This window comes from Ranitomeya imitator, chromosome 2, assembly GCF_032444005.1.
Source record: "Ranitomeya imitator isolate aRanImi1 chromosome 2, aRanImi1.pri, whole genome shotgun sequence".
NCBI classification, from domain to species: domain Eukaryota; kingdom Metazoa; phylum Chordata; class Amphibia; order Anura; family Dendrobatidae; genus Ranitomeya; species Ranitomeya imitator.
The window spans coordinates 353,762,864-353,783,229 of NC_091283.1; the positions used below are offsets into that span (position 1 = coordinate 353,762,864).

Consider the following 20,366-nt stretch of genomic DNA (forward strand, 5'->3'; position numbering starts at 1 on the left):
ATGGCCGCACTGCCATGCGCTAGTATCAATTCATATGTGCTTTGCGCCAGTGTGGTTATGCATAAGTGTGTTCAGGGACCCGGCTGAAATAAGCCCCTAGAATACCGGCACCTCCGGTGAGGAGATTGTGTGAGAGTGTTCAGGGACCCGGCTGAAATAAGCCCCTAGAATACTGGCTTCTCCGGTGAGGAGATTGCATGTTGCATAACCACAGACTGCTATCAGCTTGGCAGTAAGCTTGTGCTCATGTGAGGCTAACAGGGCGCAGTGCGTTGTTCTGAGGGTCTCAGGGAAGCACGAGGGGACCCACTCCCTGCGCGATGCTTCCCTATGCCACCAGAACGCTGCGATCTTGTTTGATTGCAGTATTCCGGGGGTTGAAGTGCAGCGTGGCATGGAGGCGATCAACCTGTGACACTGCTGAGGTGTTATGGAAGCCCAGGTTGTTTTGATAGCAGTCTTCAGCTCGTCTGCATTGTTGGGTCTGGTGTCTCATCTTCCTCTTGGCAATATCCCATAGATTCTCTATGGGGTTAAGGTCAGGCGAGTTTGCTGGCCAATCAAGCACAGTGATACTGTTGTTTTTAAACCAGCCATTGGTACTTTTGGCAGTGTGGACAGGTGCCAAGTCCTGCTGAAGAATGAAATTTCCATCTCCAAAAAGCTTGTTGGCAGAAGGAAGCATGAAGTGCTATAACATTTCCTGGTAGACAGCTGCGCTGACTTTGGTCTTGATACAACACAGTGGACCTACACCAGCAGATGACATGGCTCTCCAAACCATCACTGATTGTGGAAACTTCACACTAGACCTCAAGCAGCTTGGATTGTGGCCTCTCCACTCTTCCTCCAGACACTGGGATCTTGGTTTCCAAATGAAATGCAAAATTTACTTTCATCTGAATACAACACCTTGGACCACTGAGCAACAGTCCAGTTCTTTTTCTTCTTGGCCCAGGTAAGACGCTTCTGACGTCTATTGGTCATAAGTGGCTTGACACAAGGAATGCGACACTTGTAGCCCATGTCCTGGATACATTTATGTGTAGTGGCTCTTGAAGCAATGACTCCAGCAGCAGTCTACTCCTTGTGGTTTACCCTCTTTGTGGAGTGTGTCAGTGACTGCCTTCTGGACATGTGTCAAGTCAGCAGTCTTCCCCATGATTATGGAGCCTACTGAAACAGACCAAGGCCGGTTTCACACGTCAGGGGCTCCGGTATGTGAGGTGACAGTTTCCTCACGGAGCAGAGACACTGACTCACGTAGACACATCAAAATAAATGTCTCTGCACATGTTAGCGTGTTTTCACGGACCTTATGTCCGTGTGCAAAACACAGAGACATGTCCACGTTTCTCCGGCAGCACGGTCCGCAAAGCACTAAATCTGCATCGTGTGCACACAGCACAGGTCGGCTCCATACAAATCATACACGCAACACTGCTCTGTACACATCATACACGAATACACCTCCACTCCATACACACGACTCTGCTCTGTACACATCATACACGCATGCGGCTCCACTCCATTCCATACACATCATAAACACATGCTTTTGCTCTGTAAACATACAGTACATGCACTGCTCCGCTCACCTTGTACACACGTGGCTCCGCACATGTCGTACACACGCGGCTCTGCTCCGTACACATTGTACACAATCTGCTCCGCTCTGTACACATTGTGCACATGCGGCTTCGCTCCGCTCACCTCGTACACACGGCTCAGCTCTGTACGCCTCGTACACACATGGCCCTGCCCCATACACCTCATACACATGTGGCTCTGCTCTGTACACCTCATACACACGCGGCACTGCTCCGTACACACGTGGCTCTGCTCCGTACACCTCGTACACACACGGCTCCGCTCCGTACACCTCGTACACACACGGCTCCGCTCCGTACACCTCGTACACACACGGCTCCGCTCCGTACACCTCGTACACACACGGCTCCGCTCCGTACACCTTGTACACACATGGCTCTGCTACCTCCACACTGTAAACCCCTCCTGACCCCACACATAAACTTCCCCTCATCCAGCACCATGACAACCAGCACAGCAGAGTCCTGCATACACTGAGGCCTCTGATCATGTGACCCCTGACTCCTCCCCTCCTGTGACCTCAGCACAGGTCCTGTGCACACAGAACAATACACCGCCAGCTATGTATTGTGTGTAGCTGCTGAGCTGTGATCTGTTGTTCTGAGGAGAGCGCGTGTCTGCATAAGGGTCGGTGAGACGGACAGCAGGAGGCTCCTGCCACAGAGGAGTGGGAATACCGGTGGGGACAGAGGAAACCAGAGGTGAGAAGGCCGAGGGGCCGCCCATCTGTACTAACTACATAATAATACATCACTGTGTGCTGGAGTTCAGCGTTAGGTTAACCCCTTCCCGACATCGGATGTACTGGCATGGTCTATGTACGGCGCAGGTGTATCTGACCTTAAGTTCTACACAGCCTCCATCCGCCTCTAACAGCAGCGATCGGAGCTAAGCCGTGGCCCATTATATGTCCGTGTATAAGTGAGCAGGATTCGATTATCGTTAGTGGTTTCATTATAGTTCAGTTTTTTATGTGCGACTATCAGATATATACTGACGTGCAAAAGGGTTACGATCTTTTGACTTTCAGGCTCCATATCTCACCATCCACTACTGCTTCTAAAGTGAGACTACCATCATTTTATAGACAATCATCTTGGATATCTCATGCATAAATTTGACTTGCAACTATTTAGCATATGATTAGTTATGCAGATTCTTATGTCATTGCATTGTTAATGTTTTGCGCCTAAAAATCTATATTTAAATTTTTATCATTTTGTATATCCACCTTTCCACTTTAAATTTTTCTATTCATACTCCCAATCTAATTCCACCATGTCTAGACCGAAATCTTCTGATCTCAGGTCTCTTCTATACGTTACCGATGTTTGTAGATACTGGTCGACTTACTTGAGTATGTATACAGTTTTTTCTTCAACTCTACCCACAAGTGTGTTGGAACACAATGTTGTCCATTTCATACCCATAGTACTTGAGTGTGCAAATTAACTCATCTTGTAGGATACTCGCATATAGCTCAACATTGAGACCACCATAGATCTTAGTCAAATATTCAACTCCTTTGGCTGTAAGGCTACGTTCACATTAGCGTTGCGCGCCGCTGCGTCGGCGACGCAACGCACGACGCACAAAAAAACTCGCGCAAACGCACGCAAAAACGCTGCGTTTTGCGACGCGTGCGTCGTTTTTTGATGAAAATTGGACGCACGAAAAATGCAACTTGTTGCATTTTCTTGCGTCCGACGCTAGCGTCGGAAACGACGCACGTGTCGGAAAACGCAACAAAAAAAAGGCACGCGTCCCCCATGTTAAACATAGGGCTGCGTCGCCGCTGCGTCGCCGACGCAACAGCGACGCACATTAGCGGAACGCTAATGTGAACGTAGCCTAAAACAACTCCATACCATCAGGTTTCCTCCACCGAACTTGACAGTTCCCTCAATTTCTCAATCTGTCCGCCCCTTTTTCCCTTATTTCTTCCAGACCCATTGGCACCCATCATAGCCTAGTCTATTGACTTTTGTCTCATTGCTCCAAATTAACTGTTTCCACTTTTCGTGCTTTTTCGCAAACTCAATCTGACACTTTTTATGACGTTATTGAAGTTGAAAATTGTGGTTTGATCAGATAAAGAGGTTTGAAAACTTTGAAACACGTTGACACAATAAACTGCATTTATGCTTCACCTTTGTGTATGATTGTACCTTTGAACCTCGGGCAGCGCGGGCTCTGAACCACCGTATTCCCTTATTTATTGCATGATATTGATGTCAAGATTTCTTCACCTTTTTATGGGCCACCATTCCAGAATTGTGTAATGTACGGTGCTTGGATGGACGTCTGTGATCTCACTATTACGAAGCATATGAGCCACCTCTACTGCTGTGTTGGTCACGCCAAAACTAATAGACCTTGTGATGACCAACTTGTTGATTTCTGACATTTTGCATGGATATTCACCTTTTGGCTTTCATTTCATATTCTTCCAACTGTCAGGGCACTCACATGATGCAGTTTGGCAATTTTCTTGGCCAAGAGACCGCTATCAATGAGCTGAATGATGCTTTTTTTTCTCTCTTGTTGGGAAATCTTCTACATGGCAGCTCGTCGATTCGAACCAGTGACCTTTCACTTGGGAATCAACCTAATAATACACTGAGCTATTAGGGAATGTGAGAACAGGTTGTATTTTGTAGTATACAGGAAGAAAAAGATTTTTTTTTCCACCACCAGGAGCAAAACCATAACCATGCAGTGACATGACAAGTATCTGAAAAGCTAATCATATGCTACATAGTTACAAGACAAATTTATGTATGAGATGGCCAAGATGATTGTCTATAAAATGATGGTAGTCTCACGTTAGAAGCAGTAGCGGATGGTGAGATATGGAGCCTGAAAATCAAAAGTTCAAAACATTGTTACTAGTGATGAGCGAATATAGTCGTTACTTGAGATTTCTCGAGCATGCTCGGGTGTCCTCCGAGCATTTTTTATTGCTCGGAGATTTCGTTTTTATTGCCGCAGCTGAATGATTTACATCTGTTAGCCAGTATAAGTACATGTGGGGGTTTCCTGGTTGCTAGGGAATCCCCACATGTACTTATGCTGGCTAACAGATGTAAATCATTCAGCTGCGGCAATAAAAACTAAATCTCCGAGCACTAAAAAATACTCGGAGGACACCCAAGCATGCTCGAGAAATCTCGAGTAATGAGTATATTCGCTCATTCACTAATTGTTACCCTTTTGCTCGTCAACGTATGTGTAAGTATTCATTTTGGCTCCAGTATTGTCATTGATTCAATGCCCAGGTTAAGGTTTCCCTCTGACTTTTGGCAATTCAACAAAGTTGGCTAATTTAAATTTCAAAAGATTTGCTCATTGCTCGAATATTTGTGTGAACAAAGTGAGGAATCAATGTTTTTTGTTGTAGAAGAGAAGGCTACAGTTTTTTTTCCATGGAGGAGAGAGAGTATTTAGAAGGACACAAAGATCTGTACAAGGAGGTCATGATGGAGGTTCCCCAGCTCCTCACATCACCAGGTAATAGACAGGAATAAATACATTTGGGGTATAATTATCTGTATGTAAAAAAGGAATTCAGTCCTTGTATGTGTTTCCTCCAGATCTATCCAGTAAGAGGACAACACCAGAGAGATGTCCCCGTCCTCTTCTTCCACAGGACTGTAAACAAGAAGATCCCAATGTTCCTCAGGATCATCAGGTAGATGGAGAGAAGGTGTCATGAGATCTCCTCTATGATGTGTAGACGGCTGTGAAGGTCTTGTGTTCAGTCTTGTTTTATCCACCAGTATTATATGTTTTATACTTGTGTAATGAGAACGGTGGAGATGGCAGGATTAGAGCTGATCATAGATGCGACTTCTTCATCTGTCTGTGACTTTTACAATATCTGTTTCAGGGTGAAGATCTGACCCATATTAATACTACAGAGACATATGTGAGAGGTGATGAGCGATATAAAGAGGAGATTCCTACATATGACCACACAGGTGAGTAGTAACCTTTAAATTCACACATTTTCCTCAGTCACTGGCTGCTACATTTTTTATTTTCTTTATGTTCTGTTGTCTGTCAGGTTTGATGTTGTGTTTTCTTCCAACACAGTGGTGCTTGAAAGCTTGTGAACCTTTCAAAATTGTCCATACTTCTGCACAAATTTTACCTAAAACTACTTAAGATTTTCACGTAAGCCCTAAAAGTAGATAAACAGAACCAATTCAAAAACATTAGACCAGTGGTCCCCAACTCCAGGCCTCGAGGGCCGCCAACAGTGCAGCTTTTCAGGATTTCCTTAGTATTGCACAGGGGTTGGATTCCAACCCCTGTGCAATACTAAGGAAATCCTGAAAACCTGCACTGTTGGCGGCCCTCGAGGCCTGGAGTTGGGGACCACTGCATTAGACATTGTCATTTTTTTAAAATGAGAAAAATGATTCAATATCAGATGGCTGGTGTTCTTAATCTATGGCATGAAAATCTATCAAGATCAAACTATTTTATATATATGAAAGAGATCTATCAAAGTTTGATTTTTCACAACTCATTTTTCTTGATGTATGTCATGGCACGAACAAAGAAGATTTCTGAGGACTAGTGATGAGCAAACATGCTCGGACAAAGTGCTATCCAAGCATGCTCATGTGCTAAGAGTGCTCAAATTCTATGTTCAAGTCCCTGGGGCTGCGTGTCTCGTGGCTGTTAGACAGCCACAACGCATGTAGGGAATTCCTAACAAACAGGCAATTTCTGCATTTGTTGTGGCTGTTGAACAGTCACGAGACATGCAGCCACAGGGACTTGAACAGATTTTTCAAGCACACCGAAGACACTCGGTTAGCACACAAACATGCTCTGATAACGCCTTATCCAAGCATGTTCTCTCATCACTACTGAGGACCTCAGAAGAAAAGTTATTGATGCTCATCAAGGTGGAAAAGGTTAAAAAATGAAAGAGTTTGGACTCCACTGATAAACAGTCAGACAGATTGTGTACAAATGGCAGAAATTGAATACTATTATTACTCTCCCACTCTGTTACTCTCTGAGCAACTAAAGGCATCTGTCACATTAGCTAATGCTTCACCATTATTAGGACACTGAACAATAATGTTATGTATGGAAGTATTGCAATTAGGCCACTGCTCAACAAAAGAATCTTGCCATCCCTCTGCAGTTTGGTAAAGATCACCTGGACAAGCCAGAAGGCTATTGGAACAATGTTTTGTAGACAGATAAAATCAAAATTTATATTTTTTATTTAAATGAGAATCACGATGATTGGAGAACAAAAAACCTGTGTTACAGGATAAACTTCTCATAGCATCTGTGAAACATGATGGTATCGAGGTTTCGCTCTGTTTTTCTGCATCTTGGCCAGGACATGTTCCCATTATTGATGGAACAATGAATTCTAAATGCTGAAGAAAAATGCCAAGACACCTCTTTAGGACACAATAATAATAATTTTATTTGTATAGTGGCAACATATTCTGTAGCACTTTACAATTTAGAAAGAAAATGTACCGACATTAAAAACAATGCAAAGTAACAAGTAATTCACCAGTTGCAGGAGGAGTTGGATTACAGCTCGCAAACTACAATCTAAGGAAATGGAATGGGGGGAAAGAATAGGTAGAACTTGCTTTTTATGTACAGTGCAACCATCTTTATAATAAATAGGGCATTTCAAATAAGCTGCATGATTTTGTCATCAGGCAGGATCTGTGTAATTGTAGTTACAGTGTGCTATTGGAGCATGGAAGATGTGGACACAGATGAGTAGGAGGGAGCAGATTCTGAGTGATAGGCCTGTCTAAAGAGATCGTGATTTTTAAAGCAGGCTTAAAAATGTGGGGACTAGGTATTAGTCGGATTGTCCAGGGTAGTGCATTGCAGAAAACTTGCACAACACGAGAGAAGTCTTGGAGAATTGGGAGGTTCGGAATATGTAGCATGTTAGTCTTGGTTCAAATGTGGAGCGGAGAGCACAGGTGGGATGATGGATAGAGACAAGGGAGTAGTTGTAGGGTGGTGCAGAACAATGTAGAACGTTTGTGAGTGAGAGAGATACGTTTACATTGTATTCTGTAGTGTATGGGTAACCAGTGTAATGACTGGCACAGGGTGAAGGCATTGATGAAATGGCTGGACAGAAATGTGACCCTGGATGCTGCATTCAAAAACGATTGGAGAGGAGAAAGTTTGGTTAGAGGGAGACTGATCAGTATAGAGTTATAGTAGTTCAGACAGGAATGAATAAGAGCGACAGCAAGAGTTTTTACATTTTCAGTGAGAGAAGATCAGATTCTGGAGATGTTATTAAGATGCAGTTAACATGAGCAAGTGAGTGATTGGATATAGGGAAAAAAGGAAAGTTCTGTGTTAAACATGACCCTCGAGAGACACAGTAACACCAAAGCACATGACATTCTACAAAAGAATGGTTAAAGATTAAGAAGAATAAACTTTTGGAATGAACAAGTCCTGATTTTAATCTTTTAAAAATGTTGTGGAAGGACCCGCAGCAAGTAGTTCATAAGACAAACTCCACGAATATAGAACAGAGGTGAGCTGTTTTAGGCCTTCTTCAGTCGTCCATTTTTTAAGGACCGCAAATGCGGACATACACACTCATGGTATTCAATGGCCGGGTGCATTTGTCAGGTTTTTCCAAATGGACATGTGTCATTGTAAAAAACCTGCAGTTTGTTTTGCGCAACATGGACAAAATGCGTGCTGCACATGTGCAGAAGGATGACATCTGTGTGTCATCAGTGTGACACATATCGGCACCTGGGAGCAAGTGGTACAGTTTGCGCTGTTCACTGCCTCTGACCAGCGGCTGAAGGCAGCTGTCATCATTGTCTCCTGCTCTTGCTGATCTCAATGTGACCAGGAGACCATGATTTGAGTTGGACCTAGTCGCAGCTGTGTAAAATAAATAAATAAATTAATAAAAAGTGTAGGCTCCCTTGCAGTTTTCCTAACCAGCAAAGGGAAAGCCCATAGCGGAGGAATGATTAGCCTGGGACAATACCCCATGAGGTTCCCAGGCTATTAATAACAGCTCACAGCTGTTTGTTTACCCTCTCCTGGTGAATTTACTGAGAACCCCAGAAAAAAAAATGATGTAGGGCCCTCCTGTAAATTCAAACCAGTGATGGATTGATATTAATAGCCTGTACAGGGGTCAGTGATAATGTTCCCACCCCCCAGGCTACCAACATCAGACCCCAGCCGCCCCAGAAATGGCGCATCAATAAGATGTACCAAATCTGGCACTTAGCCTCGCTCTTTCCAGTTGCCCTGTGGTTTTGGCAAGTGGGGTAATTTGGGTTGGGGATTGATGGTTCCTTTGTATTGTCAGGTGACATCAAGCCCAGGAGTTAGGAATGGAGAGGCATCTATAAGGCGTCTGTCTATCCATTACTAGCGCCAAAATCATATTGTAAATAAACACACAGCAAGAACAAGGTCCTTTATTTGACATAATACAAAACACCCTTTTTTAACACATTTATTTAAAAGCAAACAGTTATACTCACCTTGAGACCATTCCATTGAAGCCCTCATCCTCTGTTTTTCTTTTTTTTTTAGCAACCATATACCATGACATAATCCATCTCAGTGATAACTGTTTCACAACTTGGACGGTGCTAAGATGCGTCCGTCCAGGCTGAAGTGCAGGATACAATGAGGTGCTATGAGCGCAGCTACAGTGATGAGTAGGGACGTTATAGAGTTCACCGCCGGTCATTGTTGCTTCTTTCCCACACTTCATTGTGTGCGGCACATTGAACTGCGGTGACCTCAATGAGATCACCACGAGAAATGCACAGTCCAGGTTGTGCAGCAGTTATCGGACAGGTGAGGGATATAGTGGTTTATTATTTTTACCGGAGACAAGGTCTTCAATGGAATGGGCATAAGGTGAGTACACGTTTTTTTTTTCTGTTTTTTTTTTTTACAGGGGAAAGGGGTTTAAATGGAATGGGTGTAAGGTGAGAATAACTGTTTTTTTTATATGTGAAAGTGTGTTTTGTATTATTTCAAATAAAGGACTTTATTCTTGCTGTGTGTTTATTTAAAACATGACTATGGGGTTAGTAATGGAGAGGTGTCTTATAGATTAAGTTGGCAGGTCCCTTTAATGGAGAGGTGTCTTATAGATTAAGTTGGCAGGTCCCTTTAATTGTTTTTTGGCGTTTTTTGTGACCCTGAAATTGGAGAAAAAGACCATGTGATGTCCTTAATTCCTTGTTCTGAAGAAAGAATACAGAACCATAATTTGTTTTTCTGTATTTCTTCAAAATAAAGCTTCTTTAGCCAAGATTATTACCACTATATGACGTCCCACGTTGTTGATTGGGATGATTGTTTACCTATTGTTTATCTTCTGTGATCATTCATTTAGCAGAATCTAAAGGATTCACTTACATGTCTATCTTTTTTTTTTTTTTAATTGTGGGGCTTACAGTTTTCAGACATCCTGTTGTCCATTCTGCCTATCCCCTCTAGGGGCAAGGGGTTTCATATGATATAAAAGCAAGAGAAAGTTTATTCAAATCTCCCATTTCTCAGATGTTTCAGCTCTCCAACACCATGGTAACGTTCCTTATACTACTGTGAGCACTGCAGACCATCACTGGCCTTATGGTATAGAACACATGATCCATCTGTCACATGTTATATATGGCTAGTCATCACTGCAACCAATTGCACAAAGCCTGGAGGGGAGAACCAGAATGTCATTACTAGAATGGCCTATGGATATACTCACTTCAATACAGAATTAAAAAATTGTTAGAAAACAGAACAATGGCCAACCATAGACTCCAAGCCCTACTGATAAGTGTCAATGGTTTAGTTGACTGCCTCAATCAATGATAATTAATCTTTCAATTTCTATATGAAGATTTTTTTGAAATTATTTAAATAATTATTTTCAAGGTGATGTTCAGAAATAATTATTTTTCATTCTTGACAGATGATTATGATTTGAGATCAGAGGAATATATTACATCTTCAGAATTTAAAACAGATGATATTGGTTTAACACAAGATACTTATGAAGAGCATCCCACTGTACCAAATCCACCCTCTGCTCTGCTCAACAAGGATCTAACAACAGACCCTTATAAACAAGTCCTAACTTCTGATTTATCACAAACTTTTAATAAAAATGAAAGTCACAGAAAGGTTGTTAAAAATCAAAGAGATTCCACAGTAAAGAAGGCATATTCATGTTCAGAATGTGGGAAGTATTTTTTTATAAAGTCAGTTTTTGTTCGACATCAAAGAACACACACAGGGGAAAAGCCATTTAAATGTTCACAATGTGGGAAATATTTTAAGCATAAATCAAGTCTTGTTATTCATGAGAGAATTCACTCAGGAGAGAAGCCTTATGCATGTTCAGAATGTGGGAAATGTTTTAAACAGAAATCAGATCTTGTTAGACATCAAAGAAGTCACACAGGGGAGAAGCCATATTCATGTTCAGAGTGCGGGAAATATTTTCAGCAGAAATCAAGTCTTGTTATACATGAGAGAATTCACACTGGAAAGAAGCCATATTCATGTTCATATTGTGGGAAGTGTTATAACCAAAAATCAGATTACATTAAACATCAAAGAAGTCACACAGGAGAGATGCCATTTTCATGTTCAGAATGTGGGAAATGTTTTAACCAGATATCAGAACATATTAGACATCAAAGAAGTCACACAGGGGAGAAGCCATTTTCATGTTCAGAATGTGGGAAATGTTTTAAGCAGGAATCATATCTTGTTACACATCAGAGAACTCACACTGGGGAGAAGCCATATTCATGTTTAGAATGTGGGAAATGCTTTAGCCAGAAATCGGTTGCTATTAGACATCAAAGAATCCACACAGGGGAAAAGCCATATTCTTGTTCTGAATGTGGGAAATATTTTAACCAGAAAGCATGTTTGCTTGCGCATCTGAGAATTCACACAGGAGAGAAGCCATTTTCATGTTTAGAATGTGGAAAATGTTTTAACCGGAAAATAGATCATGTTAGACATCAAATAACTCATACAGGTGAGAAGCCTTTTTCATGTTCAGTCTGTGGGAAAGATTTTAGGCATAAATCAAGTCTTGTTACACATCAGAGAAGTCATACAGGAGAAAAGCCATTTTCGTGTCCAGAATGCGGGAAATGTTACTTTCACAAAAAAACTCTTGTTAAACATCTAAGAACTCATACAGGGGAGAATTCATTTACATTCTCAGAAGGTGACTAAAACTTTGGAAAACTCACAAATGAAAACAGCCACACAAACTGTACAAGAAAACAAGTAAAGTCACATGGGTTTTTAAGAACACATGACTTTATCAAAGGGAGTACCTTAATTAGAATTAAGAAATGTATGCAATTACTAATAGACGTCTGTTATCTGACCAGCAAATAAAATCAAATAGATAAAGCATGCACTGAATGTTTGACACTAATAAATATACTAATAAATATATATACCTGGTTTCCAAACTTTAATAAACCATTGTTTAATATTAAACATCAAGTGTGTCTGCTTCCTTATGTGCATGTAATATTTGGGCAATGATGTTTTTCGGGGTGTAAAATTGTTCTATATTTATGGGTACTAATTGTCTCCTGCAGTTATCTGTTCACTGGCTGTTGTCAAGACTGATCCATCTATTGAAACAGATAAGCAGTACAGGTTACAGGAAGTGAGGGCATGTCATTATGTGCCTGCTATCACTGTCAGATCGTATACAGTGTGAAACAACATCCTTGCTGCACAAAGCCAAGCACACCTTAGCGAGCTGCTGGATTCTTCATCAAACCAGTTTTTACCTTTAACCCCTTAGTGACAGAGCCAATTTGGTACTTAATGACCAGGCCAATTTTTGCAATTCTGACCACTGTCACTTTATGAGGCGTTCACTCTGGAACGCTTCAACGGATCCCGCTGATTCTGAGATTGTTTTTTCGTGACATATTGTACTTCATGTTAGTGGTAACATTTCTTCGATATTACTTGCGATTATTTATGAAAAAAACGGAAATATGGCGAAAATTTTTAAAATTTTGCAATTTTCAAACTTTGTATTTTTATGCCCTTAAATCAGAGAGATATGTCACGAAAAATAGTTAATAAATAACATTTCCCACATGTCTACTTTACATCAGCACAATTTTGGAAACAAAATTTTTTTTTGTTAGGGAGTTATAAGGGTTAAAAGTTGACCAGCAATTTCTCATTTTTACAACACCATTTTTTTTTAGGGACCACATCACATTTGAAGTCATTTTGAGGGGTCTATATGATAGAAAATAATGAAGTGTGACACCATTCTAAAAACTACACCCCTCAAGGTTCTCAAAACCACATTCAAGAAGTTTATTAACCCTTTACGTGCTTCACAGGAACTGAAACAATGTGGAAGGAAAAAATGAACATTTAACTTTTTTTTGCAAACATCTTAATTCAGAACCATTTTTTTTATTTTCACAAGTGTAAAAACAGAAATGTAACCATAAATTTTGTTATGCAATTTCTCCTGAATACGCCAATACCCCATATGTGGGGGTAAACCACTGTTAGGGCGCACCGCAGAACTTAGAAGTAAAGGAGCGCTGTTTGACTTTTTCAATGCAGAATTGGCTGGAATTGAGATCGGACACCATGTCACATTTAGAGAGCCCCTGATGTGCCTAAACAGTGGAAACTCCCCACAAGTGACACCATTTTGGAAACTAGACCCCTTAAGGAACTTATCTAGATGTGTGGTGAGCACTTTGAACCCCCAAGTGCTTCACAGAAGTTTATAACGTAGAGCCGTGAAAATAAAAAATCGCTTTTGTTTACACAAAAATGATCTTTTCGCCCACAAATTCTTATTTTCACAAGGGTAACAGGAGAAATTAGACCACAAAAGTTGTTGTGCGATTTCTCCTGAATACGTCGATACCCCATATGTGAGGGTAAACCACTGTTTGGGCGCACCGCAGAGCTTGGAAGTGAAGGAGCGCCGTTTTACTTTTTCAATGTTGAATTGGCTGGAATTGAGATTGGACGCCATGTCGCGTTTGGAGAGCCCCTGATGTGCCTAAACAGTGGAAACCCCCCACAAGTGACACCATTTTGGAAACTAGACCCCTTAAGGAACTTATCTAGATGTGTGGTGAGAACCTTGAATGCCCAAGTGCTTCACAGAAGTTTATAATGCAGAGCCGTGAAAATAAAAAATATTTTTTTTTTCCACAAAAAAGATTTTTTAGCCACCAAATTTTTATTTTCACAAGGGTAACAAGAGAAATTGGACCCCAAAAGTTGTTGTCCAATTTGTCCTGAGTATGCTGGTACCCCATATGTGGGGGTAAACCACTGTTTGGGCGCACGGCAGAGCTCGGAAGGAAGGAGCACCGTTTTGGAATGCAGACTTTGATAGAATGGTCTGCGGGTATTATGTTGCGTTTGCAGAGCCCCTGATGTACCTAACCAGTAGAAACCCTCCACAAGTGACCCCATTTTGGAAACTAGACCCCCCAAGGAACTTATCTAGATGTGTGGTGAGAACTTTGAATGCCCAAGTGCTTCACAGAAGTTTAGAATGCAGAGTCGTGAAAATAAAAAATATTTTTTTTCCACAAAAAAGATATTGTAGCCCCCAAGTTTTTATTTTCACAAGGGTAACAGGAGAAATTGGACTGCAATAGTTGTTGTCCAATTTATCCCGAGTACGCTGATGAGCCATATGTGGGGGTAAACCACTGATTGGGCGCACGGCAGAGCTCGGAAGGGAAGGAGCGCCTTTTTGGAATGCAGACTTTGATAGAATGGTCTGTGGGCATTATGTTGCGATTGCAGAGCCCCTGATGTACCTAAACTGTAGTAACCCCCCACAATTGACCCCATTTTGGAAACTAGACCCCCCAAGGAACTTATCTAGATGTGTGGTGAGAACTTTGAATGCCCAAGTGCTTCACAGAAGTTTAGAATGCAGAGTCGTAAAAATAAAAAATATTTTTTTTTTCACAAAAAAGATTTTGTAGCCCCCAAGTTTTTATTTTCACAAGGGTAACAAGAGAAATTGGACCCCAGAAGTTGTTGTCCAATTTATCCCGAGTACGCTGATGCCCCATATGTGGGGGTAACCCACTGTTTGGGCGCACGGCAGAGCTCAGAAGGGAGGGAGCACCATTTGACTTTTTGAGCGCAAAATTGGCTGTCGTGTTTGGAGACCCCCTGATGTACCTAAACAGTGGAAACCCCCCAATTCTAGCTCCAACCCTAACCCCAACACACCCCTAACCCTAATCCCAACCTCATCCATAATCCTAATCACTAACCCTAACCATAATCACAACCCGACCCCAAAACAACCCTAATGTCAACCCTAACCATAACCCTAATCAAAACCCTAAATCCAACACACCCCTAATCCTAATCTCAACCCTAACCTCAAACCTAACCCTAATCCCAATACACCCCTAATCACAACCCTAACCTTAACCCTAATCCCAAACCTAACCCTAATCCCAAGCGTAACCCTAATGCCAACCCTAACCCTAATACCAATCCTAATCCAAACCCTAATCCCAGCTCTAACCCTAACTTTAGCCCCAACCCTAGCCCTAACTTTAGCCCCAACCCTAACCCTAGGGCTACTTTCACACTTGCGTCGTTTGGCATTCCGTCGCAATCCGTCGTTTTGGACAAGAAACAGATCCTGCAAATGTGCCCGCAGGATGCGTTTTTTGCCCATAGACTTGTATTGCCGACGGATCGTGACGGATGGCCACACGTCGCGTCCGTCGTGCACTGGATCAGTTGTGTTTTGGCGGACCGTCGGCACAAAAAAACGTTCAATGAAACGTTTTTTTGTACGTCGCATCCGCCATTTCTGACCGCGCATGCGTGGCCGTAACTCCGCCCCCTCCTCCCCAGGACATAGATTGGGCAGCGGATGTGTTGAAAAACTACAGCTGCTGCCCACGTTGTGCACAATTTTCACAACGTGCGTCGGTATGTCGGGCCGACGCATTGCGACGGCCCCGTACCGACGTAAGTGTGAAAGAAGCCTAACCCTAAGTTTAGCCCCAACCCTAACCCTAAATTTAGCCCCAACCCTAACCCTAAATTTAGCCCCAACCCTAACCCTAGCCCTACCCCTAACCCTACCCCTAACCCTACCCCTAACCCTACCCCTATCCCTACCCCCAACCCTACCCCTAACCCTAACCCTACCCCTAACCCTACCCCTAATTTTAGCCCCAACTGCTGTTCTCCTGCCGGCCGGCAGATGGAGACAGATGGCGGGCGCACTGGGCATGCGTCCGCCATGTTCTGCTGCCGGCGGCCAGGAGGAGCAGCAAGAGGATCCAGGGACCTAGGTGAGTATGCTAGGGTCCCCGAATCCCCCTATTTCTCTGTCCTCTGATGTGCGATCACATCAGAGGACAGAGAATTACACTTTACTTTTTTTTTTTTTTTTTTTGCGGTCGCCGGTAAACAGTTAATTACCGGCGATCGCAAATGCGGGGTGGGTTAAAAACCCCCTGAATCATGTTCTCTGGGGTCTCGGCTACCCTCGGCAGCCGAGACCCCGGAGAAAATCGGCCTCTGGGGGGCGCTATGGACTTTTTCCACAGCGCCGTTAATTAACGGCGCTGTGGTTTAAGTACCCTTAGCGGCCGCCGTTAAAAGGCGTATCGGCGGTCGCTAAGGGGTTAAGCAGTGATTATTTTAGGATTTTACAGACTAGCAGGCTGATGAAAATAACAGCAGCACTTTTGTACTTCCTGCTGTCCTCCGGATACATTTGCTGTGATTGCCGCCTCACTCGTCGCATGATTGCCTCTTTGAATTTTATAGAAAATTAGCACTTCTATTCTACCCTTCTCTCTCATCCCAGCTTTGTCTGCTATCTCTTCCCACCCGTAATCTGCTTTCCTCTTTATTCCGTAATGCACATCTGCCTAGTGCATTGTGGGAAGTAAGGGAAGAGAAGTTGGTGCACACACTGCTTGCTTGCAAGCTCAGCTAGCACAGTATGCACCCACCTTGCTCTTGGGAGAACTTGAAGAATGGTGAGAGGATCAAGCAACTGGAGGGAGCATAAAATGTGCGAGAATAGCACAGATAACACATGATACATTGGATTATGCATCTTTTTTATATTTTAAACAAATGACCGGTACACATATATGAAAAATGCCTGTCGGCTCTTCCTTAAACAGGTGACTAGAGAGGGTTGCATGTGCCCCAGTCACAGCAGCCGTGGGGCCTAGTTGGCTGCCTCATGCTTGGGGCGGCATTTTGCCCATTCTCCAAACTGATTGTTAAACTGATAGCCGACTCAAAGAATAGGTGAAAGGCCAATTCCCTGTATTCTATTGTACTTTTATCTTATCCTACAAAGCGCAAAAAGGAGCAAAAGCTCGCACAAAAATATACATAATAAACTGAGTCCAAACAACTATAATAATTTGTACAAATAGTCTTTATTAACCCCTTCATGACCCAGCCTATTTTGACCTTAATGACCTGGCCATTTTTTGCAATTCTGATCTGTGTCCCTTTATGAGGTAATAACTCAGGAACACTTCAACGGATCCTAGCGGTTCTGAGATTGTTTTTTCATGACATATTGGGCTTCACGTTAGTGGTAAATTTAGGTCGATAATTTTTGTGTTTATTTGTGAAAAACATGGAAATTTGGCGAAAATTTCGCAATTTTCAAATTTTGAATTTTTTTTCTGTTATACCAGAGAGTTATGTGATACAAAATAGTTAATAAATAACATTTCCCACATGTCTACTTTACATCAGCACAATTTTGAAAACAAAATTTTTGTTAGGAAGTTATAAGGAAAATAAGCAAAATGGTTGAGGCCAACCACAATATTTATGAAAGCCAAGGGTGCCCAAAAATATTAATGTAAATAGCAAAATAAGGGGACCTAAAACATAACATTTATTATACTAGTTAAAAATGACATAACCCAACACACATAGACAAACATTTAAAATACCAACAGTTGGTCAAACAATTATCCAAGAAAAATCACAAAGACAAAACGGTACTTAAAGTGTTCCCTCCAAATTCAGGTGACAGTGTCCCTTTAAAGCAGAAAAAAAAAATCAAGATTAACAACCGCTTTTCCTGCTAGCATGTCCCTACCCAGAAACACAGCTGAAGGAGGGTATCTACAATAATGCTGCTCTTTGTACCTATGTGCTTTTGCTCAGAAGTATGACCTCAAAACAATATCATCAACTGCATCTGCAAAAGTCACAAACAGTGCACCACATAGTATGGAACAATCTCACCCGTTCCTGAAGAAGCCATACACAGGGTGCATGCCACCACTCGGTCATTTAGGAGGTTTCAAAAAATTCAGTATCACACTCCATAAACCATCTCTTGCTCAGGACCACCTCCCTACGCGTTTCATTCCGGGAAAAGGAACTCATCAGGGGAGATAAAGGTCAGGTAGCGGTCATGTATGATGGAATACCCAGCCATCAATACTTTCTCTCCACCCAGGAGAATGAAACGCGTAGGGAGGTGGTCCTGAGCAAGAGATGGTCTATGGAGTGTGATACTGAATTTTTTGAAACCTCCTAAATGACCGAGTGGTGGCGTGCACCCTGTGTATGGCTTCTTCAGGAACGGGTGAGATTGTTCCATACTATGTGGTGCACTGTTTGTGACTTTTGCAGATGCAGTTGATGATATTGTTTTGAGGTCATACTTCTGAGCAAAAGCACATAGGTACAAAGAGCAGCATTATTGTATATACCCTCCTTCAGCTGTGTTTCTGGAGTCCTGGGTAGGAACATGCTAGCAGGAAAAGCAGTTGTTAATCTTGATTTTTTTTTTCTGCTTTAAGTACCGTTTTGTCTTTGTGATTTTTCTTGGATAATTGTTTGACCAACTGTTGGTATTTTACATGTTTGTCTATGTGTGTTGGGTTATGTCATTTTTAACTAGTATAATAAATGTTATGTTTTAGGTCCCCTTATTTTGCTATTTACAGGAAGTTATAAGGGTTAAAATTTGACCAGCGATTTCTCATTTTTACAACAAAATTTACAAAACCATTTTTTTTTAGAGACCACCTCACATTTGAAGCCAGTCTGAGGGGTCTATATGGCTGAAAATACCCCAAAGTGACAACATTATAAAAACTGCACCCCTCAAGGTGCTCAAAACCACATTCAAGACACCTTCAGGTGTTTTACAGCAGCAGAAGCAACATGGAAGGAAAACATGAACATTTAACTTTTTAGTCACAAAAATTCTTTTAGTACCATTTTTTTATTTTCCCAAGGGCAAAAAGAGAAACTGGACCACGAAAGTTATTGTACAATTTGTCCTGAGTACGCCGATACCCCATATGTGGGGGGAACCACTGTTTGGGCGCATGACAGGGCTCGGAAGGGAAGGAGCGCCATTTGACTTTTTGAATGAAAAATTGGCTCCAATCTTTAGCGGACACCATGTCGTCTTTGGAGAGCCCCTGTGTGCCTAAAGATTGGGGTGTGTTGGGGTTAGTGACCCCATTTTGGAAGCTAGACCCCCCAAGGAACTTATCTAGATGCATAATGAGTACTTTGAACCCCAAGGTGCTTCACAAATTGATCCGTAAATATAAAAAAGTACTTTTTTTTTCTCAAAAAATTTCTTTTAGCCTCAATTTTTTTCATTTGCACATGGGCAACAGGATAAAATGGATTGTAAAATTTGTTGGCCAATTTCTCTTGAGTACAACGATACCTCACGTGGGGGTAAACCACTGTTTGGGCACACAGCAAGGCTCGGAAGGGAAGGAGCGCCATTTGACTTTTGAATGAAAAATTAGCTCCAATCGTTAGCGGACACCATGTCGTGTTTGGACAGCCCCTGTGTGCCTAAACATTGGAGCTCCCCCACAAGTGACCCTATTTTGGAAACTAGACCTCCCAAAGAACTAATCTAGATGTGCGGTGACCACTTTAAACCCCCAAGTGCTTCACAGAAGTTTATAATGCAGAGCCGTAAAAATAAAAAATCATTTTTTTTTCATCCAAAATTATTTTTTAGCCCGCATTTTTTTTATTATCACAAGGGTAACAGGAGAAATTGGGCCCCAAAAGTTGTTGTCCAGTTTGTCCTGAGAACGCTGATACCCCATATGTGGGGGGAACCACTGTTTAGGCACACGTCGGGGCTCGGAAGGGAAGTAGTGACGTTTTGGAATGCAGACTTGATGGAATGGTCTGCAGGCGTCATGTTACATTTGCAGATCCCCTGATGTGCCTAAACAGTAGAAACCCCCCACAAGTGACCCTATTTTGGAAACTTAGACCCCCCAAGGAACTGATCTAGATGTGTGGCGAGCACTTTGAACCCCAAGTGCCTCACAGAAATGTATAACGCAGAGCCGTGAAAATAAAAAAATCATTTTTTTTCCTCAAAAATTATTTTTCAGCAAGCAGTTTTTGTTTTCACAAGGGTATCAGGACAAATTGGACCCCAAAAGTTGTTGTCCAATTTGTCCTGAGTACGCTGATATCCTATATGTGGGGGTAAGCCACTGTTTGGGCACATGTCGGGGTTTGGAAGGGAAGTAATGACGTTTTGAAATGCAGACTTTTATGGAATGGTCTGCGGGCGTCACGTTGCGTTTGCAGAGCCCCTGATGTACTGAAACAGTAGAAACCCACAACAAGTGACCCCATTTTGGAAACTAGATGCCCCAAGGAACTTATCTAGATGTGTGGTG

The 20,366-nt window shown here is 42.2% G+C and overlaps 1 protein-coding gene across 1 annotated transcript in view; it reads left to right on the top strand.

Annotated features, from left to right (window-relative positions):
* Positions 1 to 2,138: 2,138 nt before the first annotated feature.
* Positions 2,139 to 20,366, top strand: part of LOC138666559 (zinc finger protein 271-like) — a 71,730-nt gene continuing 53,502 nt past the window's right edge. Inside the window, exons 1-6 of the mRNA XM_069754764.1 lie at positions 2,139 to 2,312; positions 5,012 to 5,121; positions 5,205 to 5,302; positions 5,501 to 5,591; positions 10,589 to 11,869; positions 12,249 to 12,319. Coding sequence (XP_069610865.1) covers positions 5,037 to 5,121; positions 5,205 to 5,302; positions 5,501 to 5,591; positions 10,589 to 11,869; positions 12,249 to 12,319 — 1,626 coding nt within the window. The 5' untranslated portion in view covers positions 2,139 to 2,312; positions 5,012 to 5,036. The remainder of the gene's footprint in view (positions 2,313 to 5,011; positions 5,122 to 5,204; positions 5,303 to 5,500; positions 5,592 to 10,588; positions 11,870 to 12,248; positions 12,320 to 20,366) is intronic.